General features: G+C 40.2%; 1 protein-coding gene across 2 annotated transcripts; it reads left to right on the top strand.

Moving 5' to 3' along the window:
* Window positions 1-1,345: 1,345 nt before the first annotated feature.
* Window positions 1,346-20,667, top strand: HMGCS1 (3-hydroxy-3-methylglutaryl-CoA synthase 1). 2 transcript variants are annotated; one of them, XM_005657612.4, is made up of 11 exons: window positions 1,346-1,489; window positions 7,213-7,273; window positions 11,435-11,892; window positions 12,220-12,345; window positions 13,036-13,200; window positions 14,313-14,478; window positions 15,577-15,747; window positions 16,213-16,319; window positions 17,216-17,341; window positions 17,845-18,008; window positions 18,911-20,667. In XM_005657612.4, the coding sequence occupies exons 3-11, from the start codon at window positions 11,445-11,447 to the stop codon at window positions 18,998-19,000; spliced, it is 1,563 nt and encodes a 520-aa protein (XP_005657669.2). In that variant the 5' UTR covers window positions 1,346-1,489; window positions 7,213-7,273; window positions 11,435-11,444; the 3' UTR covers window positions 19,001-20,667.

Raw genomic sequence — 20,667 nt, 5'->3', positions numbered from 1 at the left:
TCATGGGCAACGCTGTGGAGTATTACCATTATCAAGTGGTCCTCTCTCCCAAATAATTTATGCCACTACTTCATAGTGGCTCCATTACCAATATATTTTGCCACTTTCCTAAGAATGTCTCTTACTAGGTTAGTATCTATAGCGGATAATGAATTTCACATAATAGAAGTTGTGTGCTGCATAGAATCATCAAAGTCCTCTTATCAACTGCTTTTCTGGGTCATAATGAAACTGAGGAGGAGAGAGAGACAGAAACAACTCTGAACCTCTCATGGTCTCCCATCAAGACTAAGTACTACCATTTCTCTATCTGAGATGAGGCAGAGTCTAATTTAAGGCCATAATTGTCCTCCTTTGGATTCTCCCAGTGCTTGAGTGATTTCCTCCAGCTTGACATGCTCCTCTATATTTTCTGAGGAAACTAGGTAGTCAATACCCTGTGGACTTACTGAGAATTTTGGGGCCCTTTTCCTTCTTTCAACAACCTTTTATTAGTCAAGTACCACATAAACTCAGAAGATAGTGAGAAATGGGCCAGATGGAGCCCATTCCCTCAGAGTGTATGGGCTAGCAAAAATCCCAGAATAAGGACCTACTCCCTGCTTAGGCAAGGCCCCTTACCCTCTTCACTGGTGTCTAACCCCAAACCATCACATTTTAGTTTTAATTAGGAAGAACTGTCCCAATAATACAGTTAAGGGAGTTTTGTATAGACGTGACACTACTGAGTATCTGCAAATCTGGTATTTAGAACCTGTTATGTAAATATTTGCCAATTTACAAATTTTAGTGACATATTCTGCTCCAACTTGTAATGCTGGAGCACTTGGCTGCTCTGGGAAACTAGAAAACGTTAAGATTGAACTAAAATCAAGTATTTCAGAAATCTTATAGGCGAATCCTAGCTCTGGTTGCTAGGCAACCTGACAGACTCGTCGACAAGGAAGACTTGCCTCCCTCACTTGACCATCTCGCCCCAGTGGTGGGACGCGAAGGTTTCATTGGCCCGCATCTCTACTCACACGGCTCCAATTGGGTGGAGAACCTCTCACTCCGCTCCTGTTGGTTCTCGCCGTGTCTCGCCGCTCTGTCATTGGTAGGCCGGCTCTCGGGCCACCACACGTCACTCTCTCACCCCACTTCCTTGCCCTCTGGCTTTGTCCCCGCCCCTTCCCCCGCCCTTGAAGCCACGAGGGAAAATCCCGCCTCTAGTTTCCTTTGGATTGGTTGAAGCTGGGTTGGGGGACGGGCGCTGCCAGGCTACTCTGCCCTCCGCGATTGGCTGCTGGAGCCACTGTCCCACCTCCCAGAGACTCCCGGCGGTGCCGGAGTCGGGTGGGTCGGCCACTATAAAGCTGGTGGCAGAGGGGAAGCGCCGCGTACTCCCCATCCGTTGGTCGTTATTTTTCCACGGCCACCGCCGGGTCACATTTGGGTGAGTGTCCCGCGCGGAGAAGGAGACTTGGGCTGCTGAGGCCCCGTGGGCACGGTGAGGGCTCCGCGGAGTCGGTGTCCTTGACTAGGCCCGAAGGAGCTCTGGCTCCGTCCGGGTCAGGGCTGAGGCTAGACCCGGCCCGGGAGGATGGGGAGCCGTGAGCGGAGGATGGGGAGCCGTGCCAAGTTGCGGAGGCCCACCGCGGCAGGTCCTAGGAGGGACCGGGGCCCACTGATGTGGGCAGGCGAGTCGCAGAGGGTAGAGGGCGTTGAGGGCTAGGGTTCTGATGACAGTCATTCAGGAGCTGGAGGTGCCAGAGAAGTGGCTGTGACCGCCTTGAGAGGATGGGAGGGGGGCACATGAGGGGGACGAGAAAGGAGATGGGTTGCGGCGAGGCAGTGGTGGGGGGGGTGGTCCTGGAGACTTGGCTTAGGGTGGACACAGAAGCATGGGGAAGATCACACTTGGAGGCTTGTAGGTTGGCAGGGGGTGTGTCCTCCTGGCATATTTACCGGGAGGAAGTGAGCTGGGTAGCATTACTCCTTCTCTAGCTCAGGTGCGACAGGGCATCACAACAGTGATTTTACCTGGCTGAGCACTTTGGGCTTTTGACTGCTTCGGCCTGTGCCTGCTTCAAATATAGCAGATTGCCGTCTGCCACGTTCTCGCCTACGTATTTTTAATGCCCATTAAAAACAAATAGGTTTCCTTGATGTTTCTTGTCTCCCTCCTGCTAATGACTTCAGGACTAGCCTGACTTGATAAGAAGTAAGGGGGAGGCACCTACAGAGTGTTCACGCACAATAGGTTTTGACTTAAACCAAGGACATTTCAAAGCTCAGTATATGGAGTCTTTGAAAAATGTGTGTCCTGCCCTGACTGGTGGTAGAGAAAGGATTACTCTGACCCAGCCTGGAGGAAAGATGTGGACAACAGGTAAAGTGGGGCTGTCCCAGCTGGTCGTGTTTGCCCTAGGACCTTGGTTTTAGCGCATCACAGGCTTCTTTGCTCACCTCAACTGAAGCTCTCCGCTCCCCACTCCCCACTCCCCGTGCTCTTGCCAACGGGCTGCAGGATGATGTGTTCTGCCTGCTGCTAAGTAGCATTCGCTCTATTCCAGGGATGAATCATGAAAAACAATGGAAAAATAAATGACAAAATTAAGACAAATGGAAGTGCTTGTATAGTTAGCAGATTTTTCCTTCTGAGGTGGAGTTTGGACTTTTATTGCATAGATTTCTATTAGAAGGCAAATTGAAAGTCCTTAGCCTGTATCGGTGCCAAATGGTTCTTTGTAGCTTGAGACGTCTAGGCAGTTTGTGTTCTTTATTTTTAAAAGTTCAGTTATTTTTGTGTGGATAAGGAGAGCAGGGATAATGGTGTATCTTATGGGAAAGGAGAAAGACTTTCTTTTCTGTGTCTAAACTTTGTTGGTCTAAGTTTGTAAATCTGCCCTTTAATCGGTTTCAGTTTAGTTTGGTTTAGTTAGTAATGCCAGTTCTCAAAAAGTATTTCCAGTGGGGAGAGTTAAATGGATATTGTGTTTGGGACCATAGAAGGCCACGTCATCTATTGGGCTAATTCTGGGCCTCATTTTTTATTTTTATATTTTTATTTTTCTTAAATATTCCTCTAAGATGCTTTTACATCTTGTTTCTCTTAACTGTGGGATTGATTTTGAGATTTTTTTTTTGGCGGGGGGCACACTCTCGGTATAAGGAGGTTTCCAGGCTAGGGGTCTAATCGGAGCTATAGCCACTGGCCTACGCCACAGCCACAGCAACGCAGGATCCTTAACCCACTGAGAGAGGCCAGTTATCAAACCCCCATCCTCATGGGTACTAGGGGTTCATTAACTGCTGAGACATGACAGGACCTCCTTGAGATTTTAGATAACTTTTCTCACAGGAAATGCAGAACCCTGATATTGATGTGATGTGTGTTTCCTGGGTACCTTAGCATTAGTTAAAACAGGAATCCAGTGGACTGAATGCCAGGAGATTCGTTGGGGTTGTGGATGGGACACTCAGTGGGTTATATATCATAATTGCTATTTAGATTCATTTGGAAACAAATATAGCATCTTATAATTTTATGTTGGGTTATCAAACCAAATATCACAGACGGGTATGGTATTTTTGTTTCTCAAGAAGGTCGTATAGGGAGTTCCCGTCATGGCACAGTAGTTAACGAATCCGACTAGGAACCATGAGGTTGCGGGTTTGATCCCTGCCCTTGCTCAGTGGGTTAATGATCTGGAGTTGCTGTGAGCTGTGGTGTAGGTTGCAGATGCAGCTTGGATCCCGAGTTGCTGTGGCTCTGGCATAGGCCAGCGGCTACAGCTCTGATTCGACCCCTAGCCTGGGAACCTCCATATGCAGTAGGAGCCACCCTAGAAAAAGCAAAAAGACAAAAAAGAAAAAAAAAAAAAAAAAAAAGAAGGTGGTATAGATTAAAAACATGTTGCCCAATCTAGTGGGTGGGTATAGGACTCAATTTTTTTTTAAATTGTGGAGTCGTGAAAACTTTATAGATGGGCTCAATTCCTAAATAATCCATTCAACCAAATGCTTGGCTTGTGGTGATACCCACTTACTGTCTGTTAACTGGGTATAGTAAGAGCAGTAGAAGAGAAGCTAAGCTTTCAAAGCTGACAGCCTTCATCTTTGCAGAGTCTGTGGTTGGGGATGTGTGTGTGTGTGGGAATGATTTTACACAGATGTTCTCTTCAGGTTCCATTTGAACTTATATTTTTCAGGGAACAGTTGAAACTTAGACATTTGCTGTGAAAAGCAGCAGTAGAAAGCCAGTTTTCTTAAACTTTTGGATACGATTTGGTGCTGCAGCTCTTTTTTTTTTTTTTTTTTTTTTTTAGGGCCCCACCCATGGCATATGGAAGTTCTCACGCTAGGGGTTGAATCTGAGCTGCAGCTGCCTGCCCATGGCCCCAACCACAGCAACGCGGGTTCCCAGCCGCCTCTGCGATGCACACACCACAGCTCAGGTTAACGCTGGATCTTTAACCCACTGAGCAAGGCCCGGATCAAACCCAGCCCCTCATCGATACTAGTCGGGTTCGTTACCTCTGAGCCACAAAGGGAACTCTGGTGCTGCAGTTTGTCTTAAAAGTGAGAATGAAAAGAACAAGGGAGTTCAAAAGAATCAAAATACAGCCCTTCTCCCATAAGGAGTCTAAGAATCCAATATGGTTACGAAGATTGTTTTCCATTGAGAATAGCATATGAAGTCATTGGTGTCAGTGTGAATGACATACCTGTAGGAGTGCAGGACTCTGATCAGAAAACCCTAGGAAGCCTTTCTGGAAGAGGGAGCTTAGAACAGAACCTTGAAATATGAGTAGAATCTCTGATAAGCAGACCAGTAACTCTGAGGGGAGGCAGGAATGTCCGTGTTTTTTCCTTAAGAGAACGAGGCTAGAGTTGGGCAAGGCTTTTCTTAGAGTTTTGCTTGCTTGCTCCTTAGGAGGAAACGTTTCCAGCTCATTTTCAATTAAAAAGGTTTCTCGGATTTCTCTCCTGTAATAGTGAAAAAGATCAGCAGTAACTGCTTAAGGTTTATCATGTACTAGAATGTGTACTGGATGAATTTCTCCCACTATTTATTGAATCAAGGCTGAGGAGAGAGGAGGAATTCAGAACACTGAACGAACTCCAGGAGAAAGTTGGTTGGGCTAGGCAGTCTCAACATTCGGTTTTTCAGCTCAGGAATCTCCAAATGTGCTTTATGGTAACCTGCCCAGCCCAGCTGTTTGTGATTCTCACTTGCTCTGAAAAGACCCCCGTCTGTTAGAAATAAGCTAATGACCTGCCTGAGACTTGGTCAGGATAGCGAACTCTTCAAGCAATTACAGAAGAGAATGGAAAGCCTAATCCTTTTCTGATTGATTCTGCCCCAAAGTGGCACGTATTGCCTCCATTTCCTTTCCTGAACTCTAGGCGTTTTTCCTGAGACCTTAAGTAGCGTGGAAGTTCTCTGTGAATCTTCTTTTTTTTGCTTCGCTTTCTTTTGTGCACTGGAGTTCTCTCCCTCTCTTTCCACCCCTCCTCCCTGCTCCCCCTTTCTCTGTGCCTTCCCACCTAACCTCCCTCCCCAATTTTAGATAATCAAAATTGAAAGAGGGAATTTTGGCAGTTCATGAGAAATTTCCTTGATGAAAATAGTGCCAAATACATATACATACATGGTTTCAGGAAGAAATATTACTAAGTTATTCAAATAGTCTCAACATTTAAGAGAAGAAGGAATCAAGTTTTTCCCACCAGTGAGAACTGGCCCTCACAGAATGTTTAATTTGTAGCTTACAAAAGCATAATTTGAGATAATCAACCACAAAAAAAGTTATTTTCTCAGCATATATACATCATCCTGTAATCAAAGAGATTTTTGAATATAGTAGTCTTATCTTTTTCCATAAAACTCAGGATTGATTTATGGCAGGGGAGTAAACCTAATGAAGTAAAAGGAATTAAATCTATAAGCTCTTAAATGATCTAATTGTGAAAAAGAAGTAAAGCTTTACCAAGTAGCATCTAAGAGTAGTCTCTAGTTAATCAGGCAAGGGCAGATGCTGTATTTGCCAACAATTAAATAGAGAGCAAAAGTAATTGTGCTTGAGTTAAACAGGCACTGTTGTCTCAAGTAACAGTCTTTCAGAACAGATAGACTGAGGAAAATGCTCCAAAGTCCCCTTCCATTTTGTCTCTACATAATATAAAAGATGATAAAGCATAAGGCTCCTTGGTCTTAATATCTAATACCTTTTTTTTTTTTTTTGTCTGTTGGACTTTTTAGGGCCGCACCTGTGGCAGATGGAGGTTCCCAGGCTAGGGGTCTAATCGGAGCTGTAGCCACCAGCCTACGCCAGAGCCACAGCAACACCAGATCTGAGCCACGTCTGCAACCTACACCACAGCTCACAGCAATGCCGGATCCTGAACCCACTGAGCAGGGCCAGGGATCGAACCCACAACCTCATGGTTCCTAGTCGGATTTGTTTCCACTGTGCCATGACAGGAACTCCAAAATACCTATTTTTTTAAACACAGGAACTAAGAGGAGAATCACTTTCTAAAAGGTTGATGTGGGTGAAAATGACCATGTTAAAAACTAGGACATAAGATTAAACACATGAAGATAATCAGGTCTTGCTAGAAAAATACGCATTTTGTTTGAAAATTTCTAAATATTAGGATAGTCAGTGTCTTGGTGCCTTATATTACAAAGCATTATTCACATATTTTATCTTCTCAGCTATCCTTCACAATGAACAGGGAGGGCAGGTATTAGCTCCATTTTACAGATGAGGAAATTAAAATTCAAAGGGGCACAAATTGTTGTTAAAGCCACAAGTTCCTAAGTGCAGAGCAAGCTCTGAATGTATGTCTCTACTCCAGAAATTTGTTAGCCTAATACAGCTTATTTATATTCCTTTCCTCAATTATTGAAAACCTTAATTTAGTAAAGAAGATTACAACTATCCTAGCATCAAACTCAGTTTAAAACATAAATCACTGATATGAACTACTTAGGGCAGTTCATTACCAAGACTGAACAAGACTGTAAAAGCTAATAAAATAAGGGGAAAAAAGCTTTATCAACTTTAGGTACCATTTTTTTCTAAGCAAAGTCAAATTCTGTTCTACATAATGTAATTGGACAAGGAAATGTTTATTTTAACTCACTTTGAATTGGAGTCATGATTTGAAATTGTGTGGTGATTTATGCCTTTTTAAAAGGTTCTTATTTGTAATTCCTAGTGCCTGGAGGAGGAAACAGAGTGACAGACCTGGAGACTGCAGTTCTTTATCCCTCACACAGGTATGTCATCTTGTCATGCTGCTAAAGGAAAGAGTCCCTCTCTATTGGAAGGGGGAAATTTAATTTTTATCCTGGGGCAAATAACCATTTGTGTGTGCCACACATTCTTAAAACCCATTACAGGGTTATACCTCATCTTTAAATATTAGTTAATGCCATAATGCTTCAGGAGATTATCTAATTTTGTATTGTTAGACTAATGTTTAAAAATCTAGAAGCTAATTTTTAAAATTATTGTGTACTCATAGGAGAAAAAAAGTCTAGATAATAAAATGTAACCATATAAAGTGCTTAATCAGAAACAATCACAGGTAAGCATGAGTGCCAATAGTGCTTTTTGAATTACAGCCTCAAAAAATACCCATCTGGTCTATGGATCAGTGTTCACAATTATGTGTGACTGGACAATAGTTACATGTGTTTGAACCAGTAATCTAATTATTTGTAGATATTGCTTTCTTCTATTAACATGGAGCTCCTCTCTTATGATTCTGCTTTTTTTATGCTTCAGTTTTATGATTCTTTGTGGTTTTTACTGATTTTAGATTAGAGAGCTAGTAGGATTTCATTTATTCAGGATTCAGCTTCTACCATGTGCCAAGCACTGGACTGCGTACTAAGGACACCCAGATGAACAAAGAACAGTTCTTGCTTTCAGAAGCTCCTTGTCTAGTGCAGGGAGGCTGACTTTAAATAATAGAGAAGAAACTTGGAATAGTTTTAACTAGCCTCTTACCAAAGGTCATATGTGTATTTTAGAAAGGTTAGCCTAGGACAGAGGAGAGATGGAGGCAGAGAGCTTAGGAGGCTGGCATCCCAATCCTAGGGACTGATGCCAAAATCCCTTGCTGACACAGCCAGGAGGAGCTAGGTCAGGGCTGCCCTCGCATCAGCATCCTTGGCTGATTTCTTTGCTTTTTTTCTCCTTTTCTTTTTCAGTTGTCTTTCACAGATTTAAAAAATTCACAGGGGATCATATTGGTCCCTTTTGTGTCCTAGGCAGGAAGCATTCAGAAATTGTTAATGAGGTTTCCATATTATCTTGCTTTGCCAACTCTGGAAATAGGACCTGGAACTCCTTTTGTCCACCAGAGGTGGTAAGCATTCACTTTAGAAGAGTAGACTGGAGTCTTCTGTTGGTACTTGCTGGAAGATAGCTTTGGAAGGTTTCCAGAGTTCTGTAGTAAAAATGTACTTTCTCCTTTTTTTTTTGGCTTTCCCCACAGCATGTGGAAGTTTCTGGGCCAGGGATCGAACCTGCACCATAGCAGTGACCTCCCAAGCCACTGTGGTGGCAACACTGGATCCTTATCCCTCTGTACCACATAAGAACGCTTCTCCTTTTTAAAGATGAAATCTTTTTTTTTTGGAAATACTGCATCTCCATTATCCTGCTTAGACCCTCAGTAAGGAATCCACTTTATATTGCAAATCAGGATATGTGCGAATAATTGATACAAAATTTTCATGAAAAAATTCTTATATTAACCATGTGTCATGCAATCTGATATTTTCTATTCTTTTCCTTTCTTTTCTTTTCTTTTTTTTTAAGGGCCACACCCATGCTATATGGAAATTCCCAGGCTAGGAGGTCTAGTGGGAGCCACAGCCACTGGCCTATACCACAGCCACAGCAACACCAGATCTGAGCTGGATCTTTGACCTACACTGCAGCTTGTATCAATGCTGGGTCCTTAACCCACTGAGTGGGCCAGGGATCAAACTTGCATCCTCATGGATACTAGTTGGGTTCTTAAGCCACTGAGCCACAATGGGAACTCCTCTATTCTTTTCTATTTTGTTTTTAAAAGGTGTTGTTTGCCATCCACCAAATTGATTCCAGAATTGGAAGAACACTGATCTGAATACGAATATGACCCTGTTATCGTTCAGAACTCTTTGGTGGCTTCTTCTTGTCTTCATGATGAAGTTGAAGCTTCCTAACATTAGCATACCAGAGCCTCTCTGACTTGACCCTTAACTAGTTCTCCTAACCTACTACTTGCCTGATATACTCATTGGGCTCACATTTCACTTCAGTAAATGAGTGTAACTTTTCGTAGTTCCTTGTGGTAGCCCTTTGTTCATACCGTCCATCCTGTGACATCTTCTACCACCACCTGCTTCTGCAGAGCTTTACTGATTACTCCTACTCATTCCTAAGAATCAAGTCAGGCACCAGTAACCAGTTCTCTTCGCACTCTTTCCCCTGGCTGGGTTATGTCGTTCTCCATAACAGAATGTGACCATCTCTGTTGTTTCTCTCTTGTTTATTATTTTTTGTAGCTTACTCTCCCACAAGATAGTGAATATTTGAAAGGGCAAGGATTATCTCCTATTAAACACATCCCAGATGTTTTGGCATGTGACACATTGTCATTGTTTGGATGAATGAAAAAGATTCTTGTATTTAGAAGGAAGATTTAACTGGTACCCCTTAAAATCTTTAACTTAGGGTTTTTTTTCTTTTTTTTTCTTTTTGTCTTTTTAGGGCCATACCTGTGGCGTATGAAGGTTCCCAGGCTAGGTGTCCAATTGGAGCTACAACTGCTGGCCTATGCCACAACCACAGCAATGCCATCATCTGAGCCATGTCTGCGACCTGTACCACCACTCACGGCATCCTGATCTTTAACCCACTGAGCAAGGCCAGGGATCCAATCCGTGTCCTCATTGATACTAATCAGATTCATTAACCACTGAGCAAAGATGGGAACTCCTAACTTAGGTTTTGTGATTATATTTCTAGGTGTTTATTTTTCAGATTTTAATATACTTATATCTTGATAACTTGTGGGCTAAAGGTAGATTCCATGATTTAAGGACAGCTTCTCTGCCTAAGGTATTTTCTCAGGATTTCAATGATCAACAATTTACTATGGCAATAGTCTATAATTTCATTATCCCTAATATGACACCTTAGTGTGCAGAGCGGGAGAGGACAAATGACCTAAGTACAGGATTTCCCTTTTGTTGGCAGCAGCAGTGGGAGTGAGGCTCTGGCTCTGGCTCAGCAGCATAGGTACTGGGACTGGGAGCTCCAGGAGCCTCAATGGGGGTCCCCCCTTTTGTTCCTCTAGCCAGGCCAACAAGTTTGTAGCCATATCCCTGTATTAAATTCTCCCCTCTTAGAAATATCTAAAATAATTTCTCTTTTTCTGATTGATACAGCCTCTAAAGAAATTGAGCTCTGATAGATTATGTGACTTGCCCATAGGCACAGAGCAAGTCTTGAGTGGCTAACACATTTTTTTGTTGTTGATGGTAAATTAATGTAGATAATACTGAAAGCTTATAGTGTGGCAGCAGTCCAACTTTTTTAGTGCCCCTTTTAAAAAAGAAGGGGTGGTTTTAAGATGTGTTGGCTAAGATGCCACACATATAACATGTGGACTACCAGTTTTTTTAATTTTTTTTTTTTTTTTTCTGATTTAGAATCTAAGTGATATCTTGTGGCTTTGTGATCATTTATTGCCTATACACTAGCTGTAGAAAGTACAGAAAATATTGGTGTTTGACCCTGTTATGGGTCTAGGAGCTTGTCTTTGCTTAAAATTTCAACCATTTGGGTACTGAGTGAGGGGTTCATTGGATGGCTGGGATTGTGTCTTGTATAGATTGCCTTTGTGGACTTAAAAAAGCATGGCTTTTCTACTTACTAGGATTGTTTAGATCAATAAAGAATGCAATATTGTTTGATCTAACAGTCCCACAAAGTCAGTAGCTGTGAATAATAAATATACCTATGATAAATGAATGAATGACTTATTTAAACTTTTTGAGTGGCCAGGAATCGATCAGGTATTTGAATTCTGATTTGTGGATCATATTATTAAATTGTCAAGGTATTTTATAATTCTTCACAACACAGAAGACTCGATTTTTTTTTAATCTCTAATAATATTTCAAATCTAAACCTACATAGTTTTATTTAAAAGTGCAAGCCTTTCTAAAAGACAACTTAAAATAATACTCCATTCATACTATAATTGCTACTTTCACATATTAAAATTGACTACCCTAAGTAAAATATGCTAAACTTGGAAATTAAATTTATATTTTAGGTAATAATAAACTCTCGATGTTGTTTCTCAAGTTTGAATTTGACAGTCTGCAACCTATAATCTAAAACAGTGTTTTATTCTGTTTTTCTTTCTAAAGTTTTTTCACCATGCCTGGGTCACTTCCTTTGAACGCAGAAGCCTGCTGGCCAAAAGATGTGGGAATTGTTGCCCTTGAGATCTATTTTCCTTCTCAATATGTTGATCAAGCAGAGTTAGAAAAATACGACGGTGTAGCTGCTGGAAGGTATACTATTGGCTTGGGCCAGGCCAAGATGGGCTTCTGCACAGACAGAGAAGATATCAACTCTCTTTGCATGACTGTGGTCCAGAATCTTATGGAGAGAAATAGCCTTTCTTATGATTGCATTGGGCGGCTAGAAGTTGGAACAGAGACAATCATCGACAAATCAAAGTCAGTGAAGACTAATCTGATGCAGCTCTTTGAGGAGTCTGGGAATACAGATATAGAAGGAATAGACACAATTAATGCATGCTATGGAGGCACAGCTGCTGTCTTCAATGCTGTTAACTGGATTGAGTCCAGTTCTTGGGATGGTATGTTACATGTTATTCCAATGAAACTCTCCTTGAGGACGAATAGGCCCAAATGACCTTTTAATTAATGCTATATGCAAACTTTTACCAGTTGTGCTTGTTTGAACATGTTTAGAAAGATAGCTATGACTTTCAACTTGTCTGAATTATGAATTGGTTATCTTTATCATGTAAGACAAAATCATCTATTAAAATTTAGTCGAATATTTTTTTTTTCACCAAAGATTGGGAAAGGATATTCTGGAAAAATAGAACAGATGCAGTTTATATGTTCGATATTTAGAGTGCTGATCACCTTCTTGTATAGTAACAAAAACTATTTTTCAGGACGGTATGCCCTGGTAGTTGCAGGGGATATTGCTGTATATGCCGCTGGAAATGCTAGACCTACAGGTGGAGTTGGAGCCATTGCTCTGCTAATTGGGCCAAATGCTCCTTTAATTTTTGAACGAGGTGAGTGTTTGGGAAAGTGTTTTTTTATTTGCACAATATACTGAGGAATTTTAAAATAAAACAAAAGATAGTGCTTGGTATTGATTAAATGCAGGCATTACCTGCTAAGTGCTTTAGGTGTTAACATATTCACTCTTCATAGCAATTGTAGAAGGTAAGGGATGTCACCGCCATTTTAACAGAGGAGTAAAATGGGTTTAAGTAGGGTTTAAGTAATCACGAGAGAAGTAATTTGTTCATAGTTATACAGTCTCCCAGTTAGGTATATGAAAGTTGCATAAAAGTTGTATGTCAAGTGAGCCTTAGACCTATATATGGATATTATTTTGTTTCAATTATATGTTGGTTTCACCTTGTGATTTTTATTCTGCAAGTGGTGAGTTGACTAGATTTAAAGGAAGTTCCAGATAATGCAATACACTTACTAACATACATTAAGAAGCAGAAATACATGGGAGTTTCCTCTGTGGTGCAACGGGATCAGCAGTGTTTCTGGAGTGCTGGGTTGTGGGTTTGATCCCTGGCCCGGCAGAGTAGGATACGGATCCAGGGTTGCCACAGCTATGGCGTGGGTTGCAGCTGGGATTCGGATCTGATCCCTGGTCTGGGAACTCCATATGCCTTGGGGGCCAAGAAAGAAAAAAAAAAAGCAGCAGAAATACATGGATACCTTCCTTTTTGTTCTAATAGGACTTCGTGGGACACATATGCAGCATGCCTATGACTTTTACAAGCCTGATATGCTTTCTGAATATCCCATAGTAGATGGAAAACTGTCCATAGAATGCTATCTCAGTGCATTAGATCGCTGCTATTCTGTCTACCGCAAGAAGATCCATGCCCGGTGGCAAAAAGGTGGGCTTTATCTATTTTCCTTGGTTTTGGTAACTGTTGAGGGCAGTGTAATGTGCACACTGCTTCGTGGGCATCTTTCATTAGTGGGCTTTAACCATTTCTTCCTCACACACCAAATAGCATAGTTTTCCCACAGTTTCTGGGAATGTGTGGAAATTTAAGAGAACGAGTAAGCTTTGCAAATGAAGTATATCTGTAAAAACACTTGGGGTGACTTGCCTCCAGTAAGAAAATCAAAAACAGGGTAAAAGAAAGTAACTTGGATTTTGTTCATATTCTGAGAGAGGTATTTTCACAAAGTTTTAGTTTGCAGCTGTGATCCAGGGAAAACTCTAATGAAAAGAATTACCAAAGTGATCCCCCTCCCTACATGGTCTTATTGCACTTGACCTTGTGAATTCATACTTGCTTTTTTGGTGTCATCATCAATCTCTATTCTTAACCCTGAGAAAGTTCTTGAGGTACCAAAAAGGACAGGATTTAATGCTATTAAAACACACAGTATCATATAAAGTGTGCTTTTTCTATATGCCAACTTTGTGGAGATGGCGAGAGAGGGTTAAAAATAACATTCATTAACAGGTATTAGGAAACATACTGGTCTGGATAAGAAGCATGCCTGTGTATGTAAAACATCACACTGTTTAACAGCATTTAACAGTACAGTGATTTTCTAACTTTTTATTAGGACCAACAGTAAGAAGAATACTTTATGTTGTATGTGCAGTTAAACTGAAACTAAAATGTCATGAAATTTCCTGCCCATGCTGTGGATTATGCTATTTTTCTATTTTATTCTGTTTCATTTTAAAAAGTCCTTTTAATTTATTAAGATTAAAAAAAAATACTGACCCTGACCTACTAAATTGACACAACCCAACCCACCAATGGGTTGAGACACTTAAGTTTGAAAACCAGTAATGTAGTAGTGTATATTCTATGTCTGGATGTCTTTTTGATAAGCATTTTAAACCACAGAGAATATTTCATTATGCAGTGAATTTATGGTTGCTGCTTAAGGGTATAAAAACATCCCAGCACTGTTGTAAAATCAAACTTCTGAAGTTAGGGCTGTGAATGAATTTCATCATTTCTTTGGATTTCTTTTTCAGAGGGAAATGATAAAGATTTCACCTTGAATGATTTTGGTTTCATGGTTTTCCACTCACCCTATTGTAAACTGGTTCAGAAATCTCTAGCTCGGATGTTGCTGAATGACTTCCTTAATGACCAGAACAGAGATAAAAATAGTATTTATAGTGGCCTGGAGGCCTTTGGGTAAGAGGAGTTATGATTTTTTTCCTTCTATGTGAGAGTATTTTTTATATCTGTTAAATCACTATTTGTACAGAGAGGAAACTTTTTTTTTGTCTTCTCATCTTTTCAGGGCTGCACCTGCAGCATATGGAGGTTCCCAGGCTAGGGGTCCATTCGGAGCTGTAGCTGCTGGCCTACACCTCAGCCACAGCAACACAGGATCTGAGGCAGGTCTGCAATCTACACCACAGCTCACAGCAGCACTGGATCCTAACCCACTGAGTGATGCCACCGATTGAACCTGAGTCCTCATGGATGCTAGTCGGGTTTGTTAACCACTGAGCCGCTACAGGAACTCCAAGAGAGGAAAATTTTTAAGAATCAAAAGAAGTCATCTTGTCTAACCTATTTATGTCATCAGTGAAGAAGCTGAGTCCCAGAGAGGTGGTAGGTCCTCTTACCTACATGAATTTCATCATTTCTACTCAGCTTTTCTGATTTCCTCCTTTTTGATCTTTCCTGTTGTCACCATGAAAATATAGCCCCACAGGTATCTACAGTTATACCACAGCCTCTTGACTCTTCTTTCTGCCTCTCCAGATCTCCTGTGCCCATATCCATCCTGCACACATGGACACCACTGAAGTCTGCTTTCACACCCTGTCCACATTTCCCCCACTTTTAGGGCTTCCTAGCATCTCTGTCTGTTCAGCTCGTACTGTTTCTCCTCTCTTGTGTCCCTTCTCCATCCGATAAAATTCTAGTCACTTTTTTAAGACTTGGCTCCTGTAATACCACGGCTTTTCTAACTAAATAGACAATATTGTGGACCTGAAATAGTATATTCAGTTTGGAGATGACAAATCTTTAGAAGGTTTTTAGCCCATTAAAATCAAGTTGTCTTAACTTGATTATAAAAAAAAACTTTAAGAAAAAGGCCCATATGTATACAGCTGTTTTATCTTCCCTAGCGATTAGCATGCTGCTCCTTGGCTTTTAATAAATGGGAAAATAGTCATACATCCTTATGATTAGAATATGAGTTAGGTCCACTAAGTAGTAGTATAAAAAATGTCATCTTTGAACACTGTAAGATTACCTTTGTTCTAAATCTTTCAGGGATGTTAAATTAGAAGATACCTACTTTGATAGAGACGTGGAAAAGGCATTTATGAAGGCTAGTTCAGAACTCTTTAATCAGAAAACAAAGGCATCTTTGCTTGTGTCAAATCAAAATGGAAACATGTACACATCTTCATTGTACGGCTGCCTTGCATCTGTTCTTGCACAGTAAGTATACATTTCAGCTGTCTCACTCCCCTTTGGGGTTGTTAGATTTCTAGGACCGATTCTGGTGTTGGGCATGTTGGTGGTAGGTTGCAGAATGATGTTTTATTTCCAGGCTCTCCAGCACATTGTCCATCGATGTGAAGAAGATATGGGATGAGGCTACACACATCATTCCAGAGTTTATAATTTCACACCAGCTTTCCCAGCTACTGTTCTCATGGTCTAATTATTCTTGACCTATAGCTGAACCACCAGTTGACAGAGTAACTCATTTTAGGGCATAGTAACTTTCAAAAACCCCATCATTCCCAAAGAGGTGCAGACTCTTTCAGTCTACTTACTGAAATGGGAAAGCTTCAGGTTAGCTTCTTAGGCCTAGGATGAATTTTATTCTAACTTGTGGTGTTCCATACATTGTAGTTGGATCAGGTAAACTTTTTAATAGCTTTTCCCCCTCCTATACAGGTACTCACCTCAGGAGCTGGCAGGAAAGAGAATTGGCATGTTCTCTTATGGTTCTGGTTTGGCTGCCACTCTGTACTCCCTCAAAGTTACACAAGATGCCACACCAGGTAAGTGCTGAGTCCTTCAACAAGAATTGAGGACCTACTGTGGGAAGGTTTTGATTTAGCAGGCTTTTCAAGTAAGTGCTCAAATCTGTCCTATAGATCATTATGACATTAATCTTCACTACTTCTTTCAACATACTCTCTAAAAATATGCCTTAACTAAGTAAAGGGCAGGATTATGTCTGAGTCAGGATATCTTCTCTCCTTACTTTTAAACTTTTTTTTTTTAATTAATGATATAGTGTTTGACTTTTCCTTCTTTGGCAAGTAATTTTATTTTATCTTTTATCTCATTTTTTAAGCATATGTAGCCAGAGGATGTAGGAAAGGAAAGGGAAGTTTATTTAGTGTAGGCAGCCTTTTGATCTTCACACTAATGACTAATTCTGATCATATGAATGAATAATACCAAGTCCTTGGCCCAGGAACAAGGTGGCCAAAAAAGGAAAAAAAAAAAAAAAACAAACCCAAGTCATTTCTTGTTGGTTTGGTGGTTTTCTAAGTTATCAAATGTTTATAGGAATATGGTCTTAGCTGTATGTATTTAAGGACACTTATGTGCCTTCCCTGAGCAGAAAGGAGCAAAAATATGGAGAAAAACTGACAGAAGATGTGGCATTACTCTAAAATTGTATAATGGGTTGATTACAGACAAGTTATTTACAGTTCCAAATCCTACCTATCTCCTGACTTCTCTACTGGCTGATAATGAACAAATGTCTAGGCAGAGATCATGAGAAACTGTGCCAAATAGATAACACTATCTTTTAGCTAAACAATAGCCAGTAGTTCTAAAAGAAATGAAAAAAAAATTTTTTTTTCTGCTTGGCAACATTTTGTTCAGGCTTTGGGGCATGCTAGTTTTAGTCTTTTAATGTTGGAATTATTTGCTCTTTTAGGATCTGCTCTTGATAAAATAATAGCAAGTTTATGTGATCTAAAATCAAGGCTTGACTCAAGAACTTGTGTTGCACCAGATGTCTTTACTGAAAACATGAAGCTCCGAGAAGACACTCATCACTTGGGTAAAAATATTAAATTATTACTATACCTGCGAATGCCTATTGGAGAGCTCTAATAACATTAAACATGTTATGTATAAGATAAGGATGTCTTGGAGTTCCCGTCGTGGCTCAGTGAAAACAAATCTGACTAGCATCCATGAGATGCAGGTTCGATCTCTGGCCTCCCTTAGTGGGTTAAAGGATTTGGCATTGCTGAGAGTTGTGGTGTAGGACACAGATGCGGCTCAGATCTGGTTTTGCCGTGGCTGTGGTGTAGGGCGATGGCTACAGCTCCTGATTCGACCCCTAGCCTGGGAACCTCCTACAGGTGCAGTCCTAAAAAGATAAAAAAAAAAAAAGGATAAAAAATAAAAGATAGGACGTGCAGATACCTAGGCTATGTTCAGTACATATTTGATGTTGGTAACAGTTGGAGGGAAATGTGCAGCTTCTTATCTTTAGATTCATTACCAGATGAGTTGTATGTTCTAATTAATTTTTCACATTCTCTGCCTTTCCTTTAGTCAATTACATTCCCCAGAGTTCAATAGATTCACTTTTTGAAGGAACATGGTACCTAGTTCGAGTGGATGAAAAGCACAGAAGAACTTATGCTCGGCGCCCCTCCCGAAATGAGAGCACTTTGGATGAAGGAGTAGAACTTGTCCATTCAAGCACAGCCACCGAGGTAAATAAAGCTCATTGTCTTGGTCTTGGTCTTGGTCTTTGACAGTGTAAGAGGTTTCCATCCCCAGACCTCAGGGTTTAGGGCACCTAACTGAGATTTAGCAACTCAAGGGAATGTCAGTAAAGCAGGGCTCTGGGACTGAATTGGGCTATGCCATTTTCCACTTGTATAAAGTGCATTGGCACTTAAATTATTAGTGTTTTTAAAGTGCATTGTAAATACTTAGTTTTATTAACAATACCAAAATTTAAAGGAAGACTGATTTTTCTAGAAGGCTCATCTGTATGTCTTGGTGAGAGAAGAAGTAAGGCAGGGTGTTGAGCCCATCACATCTCATCTCAGGCCATTGTCCAATCTGTCTCCAGATTGTCAAGAAGGAACAGTAATAGCTATGATTTAAAATCTTATGTGCTAGAAACTTTTTATATTTTCTAATTTAATCCTTAGAAAAACCACCTTGAGGTAAATGACACTGTGCCCATTTCAGAGATGAGGCTGAAAGAAGTTAATGACTTGGCCAAGATCATACCCAGGCTTCAAACTGAGGACTTTAAAACCTTTAAGTTATTTATCTACTCATCACAAATTTACTGAATGCACAGTCTTGTTCCTTTAGGTAGTGAGTCATAAAACATACCACAAGTGTCCGAGTTGTAAATGTAGGATGTAACAAGTCAAATACTGGGTATGGAGGATCTCTGTGGCCTTCCTCTCTCTTGCTACTTGGATAATTGTATAATAAAGGTAAAGAATGGATATTTAATTCCCTCCATGAAAAGTTATATGGATAATATTTAGCATAAACCTCTCCAGAGTTCGCCATATCAGTTTTTCTATTAGAACTTTAATTAGCACTTTAAAAAAAAAAAAAAGAGGCAACAACTTTTTTCTTTTGATTTTAGCATATTCCAAGTCCTGCTAAGAAAGTGCCAAGACTCCCTGCAACAGCTGCAGAACCTGAAGTAGCTGTCATCAGTAATGGGGAGCATTAAGATACTTCTATGAGATGGAAGACTTCAGTGTGGGGTGGGATGGTGGGTATGAATGGGAACGGTTGGGGGAATGTGATGTCTGGGGACAATTTTAAAGAATTACATGTTGCTAAATTTTTATGTGACTGACATGGAGCCTAGAAAACTATCGTGTTCTTGGGAGACTCTTCTTTGCTCAGTTTGCTAACATGCTTCCTGTTGTGGTCTAGCCAATGCTTAATGTACTCGAAATGATGTTAAGGGCTCTGTAAAACTTTATACCTCTCTGGCCATTTGTATGCATGAAGCTTAGTTTTTAAATGTGGTGTGTGATGAATCGTGTGCTTCTGGTGAAGAAAGCAGAGGTACTAGTCTCCAATTTTAATTTTTTTAAACATGTAAGAATTTTGTACTTTGAACAAACAAGATTACTGCAAGTTCCTATGGTTTTTGAAACAAGTTTCTAGTTTAGGGATTGTGGTCTTAATGTGATATGTACAAACTCTGTTTGAAAATGGCAAGACAAACATACTCTTTTTCTAGAATTTATAATTCCTGAAGAAGGAGAAGAATTGGAACGGTAACACTGGTTCTAGAAACTGTTGCTGTAAATCCAGGCCAGCAGTGATGAGTTATTGTAATGATCTCTGTGAACAGAGAGATGCTAGCATCAAGCAGATGTCTGGTACAGCTATGGATGTAGCCCCAGGTCTGCTCCTGACTCAGTTCAAGGTAAATTTTGCTGAACAACATTGAGATATTATTGGAGCTGTGTATGAGAAAGTTTGTGGTTGCAATCCTTTGCACCTTATTTTGAAGAATAAATACAACTCTTTTTTTCTGGCTGTCTTTTAAAAATTTAAAACAAAAAGGAAGGATAGGGGCCAGGCATTATTAGGTTACTTCTGATGCTTCGGTGTTATAAATGCAACTTAAAGACTGACAACCTAAATTCATGTCCTAAGTATTCTTTTCCGTTTTTGTTTTTGTATTGTTCAATGACAATTAAAAGGTACAACCCAAGTTTTTACATAGTATGAGCAGCCAAAAAGTATTCCATTTCTCAAGGCCTGGAAGTAGATTTCCACCTTAAAAAAATAAATAAATAAAAACTATCACATGGGGTGAGTAGGAAGACTGGTTAGACAGTCTTGTAGTTCTTTTTGGTGCTGACCTATGACATGAGCCTTACAGATTGTAAACTAGAGATAGCTGGAACTAATGTACAGAACTAAATTTTTAAAACATTTGCCATTAAATTCTGTGAAGTTTCAGTTAACTTAAAATAAACTTACACACATATGAAATGTAATGTTTCAGACTGCAAGGTAATATGTAATGTAGTGTTTGTAAAATACTCTTTGTCTAATATTACTAGTGGTATTTCAATTTGTACAGTTATAATTTGTTAAAATGACTTCATTTTAACATCCCCTGATATAGATTAATAATATAAATTCAGATTTAAAGATTGATGGGGAAATGGTGCATGTAATACTTTTGCAAGTATTGGGAGTTCGGTATGTTTTGAAGAGAGTAATTTAACTTTTGAATGTCAGGAAATGGGTTTTCTCAAAGCCCATTGCCGGCAATGGGCAAGCCTAGTAGTACTGGCACAGAGCATTTAACTCTACACCTTATTAACAGTGAGGTGAATAACTTTGAATAAAGTTTTAGAGAATATTTCA

This window comes from Sus scrofa, chromosome 16 (genome assembly GCF_054392235.1).
Source record: "Sus scrofa isolate SSC_HxYL_T2T_F1_AM1 chromosome 16, Sscrofa_HxYL_maternal_Yorkshire_Landrace_v2.0, whole genome shotgun sequence".
NCBI lineage: Eukaryota > Metazoa > Chordata > Mammalia > Artiodactyla > Suidae > Sus > Sus scrofa.
This window is presented reverse-complemented; position numbering and strand designations above follow the sequence as displayed.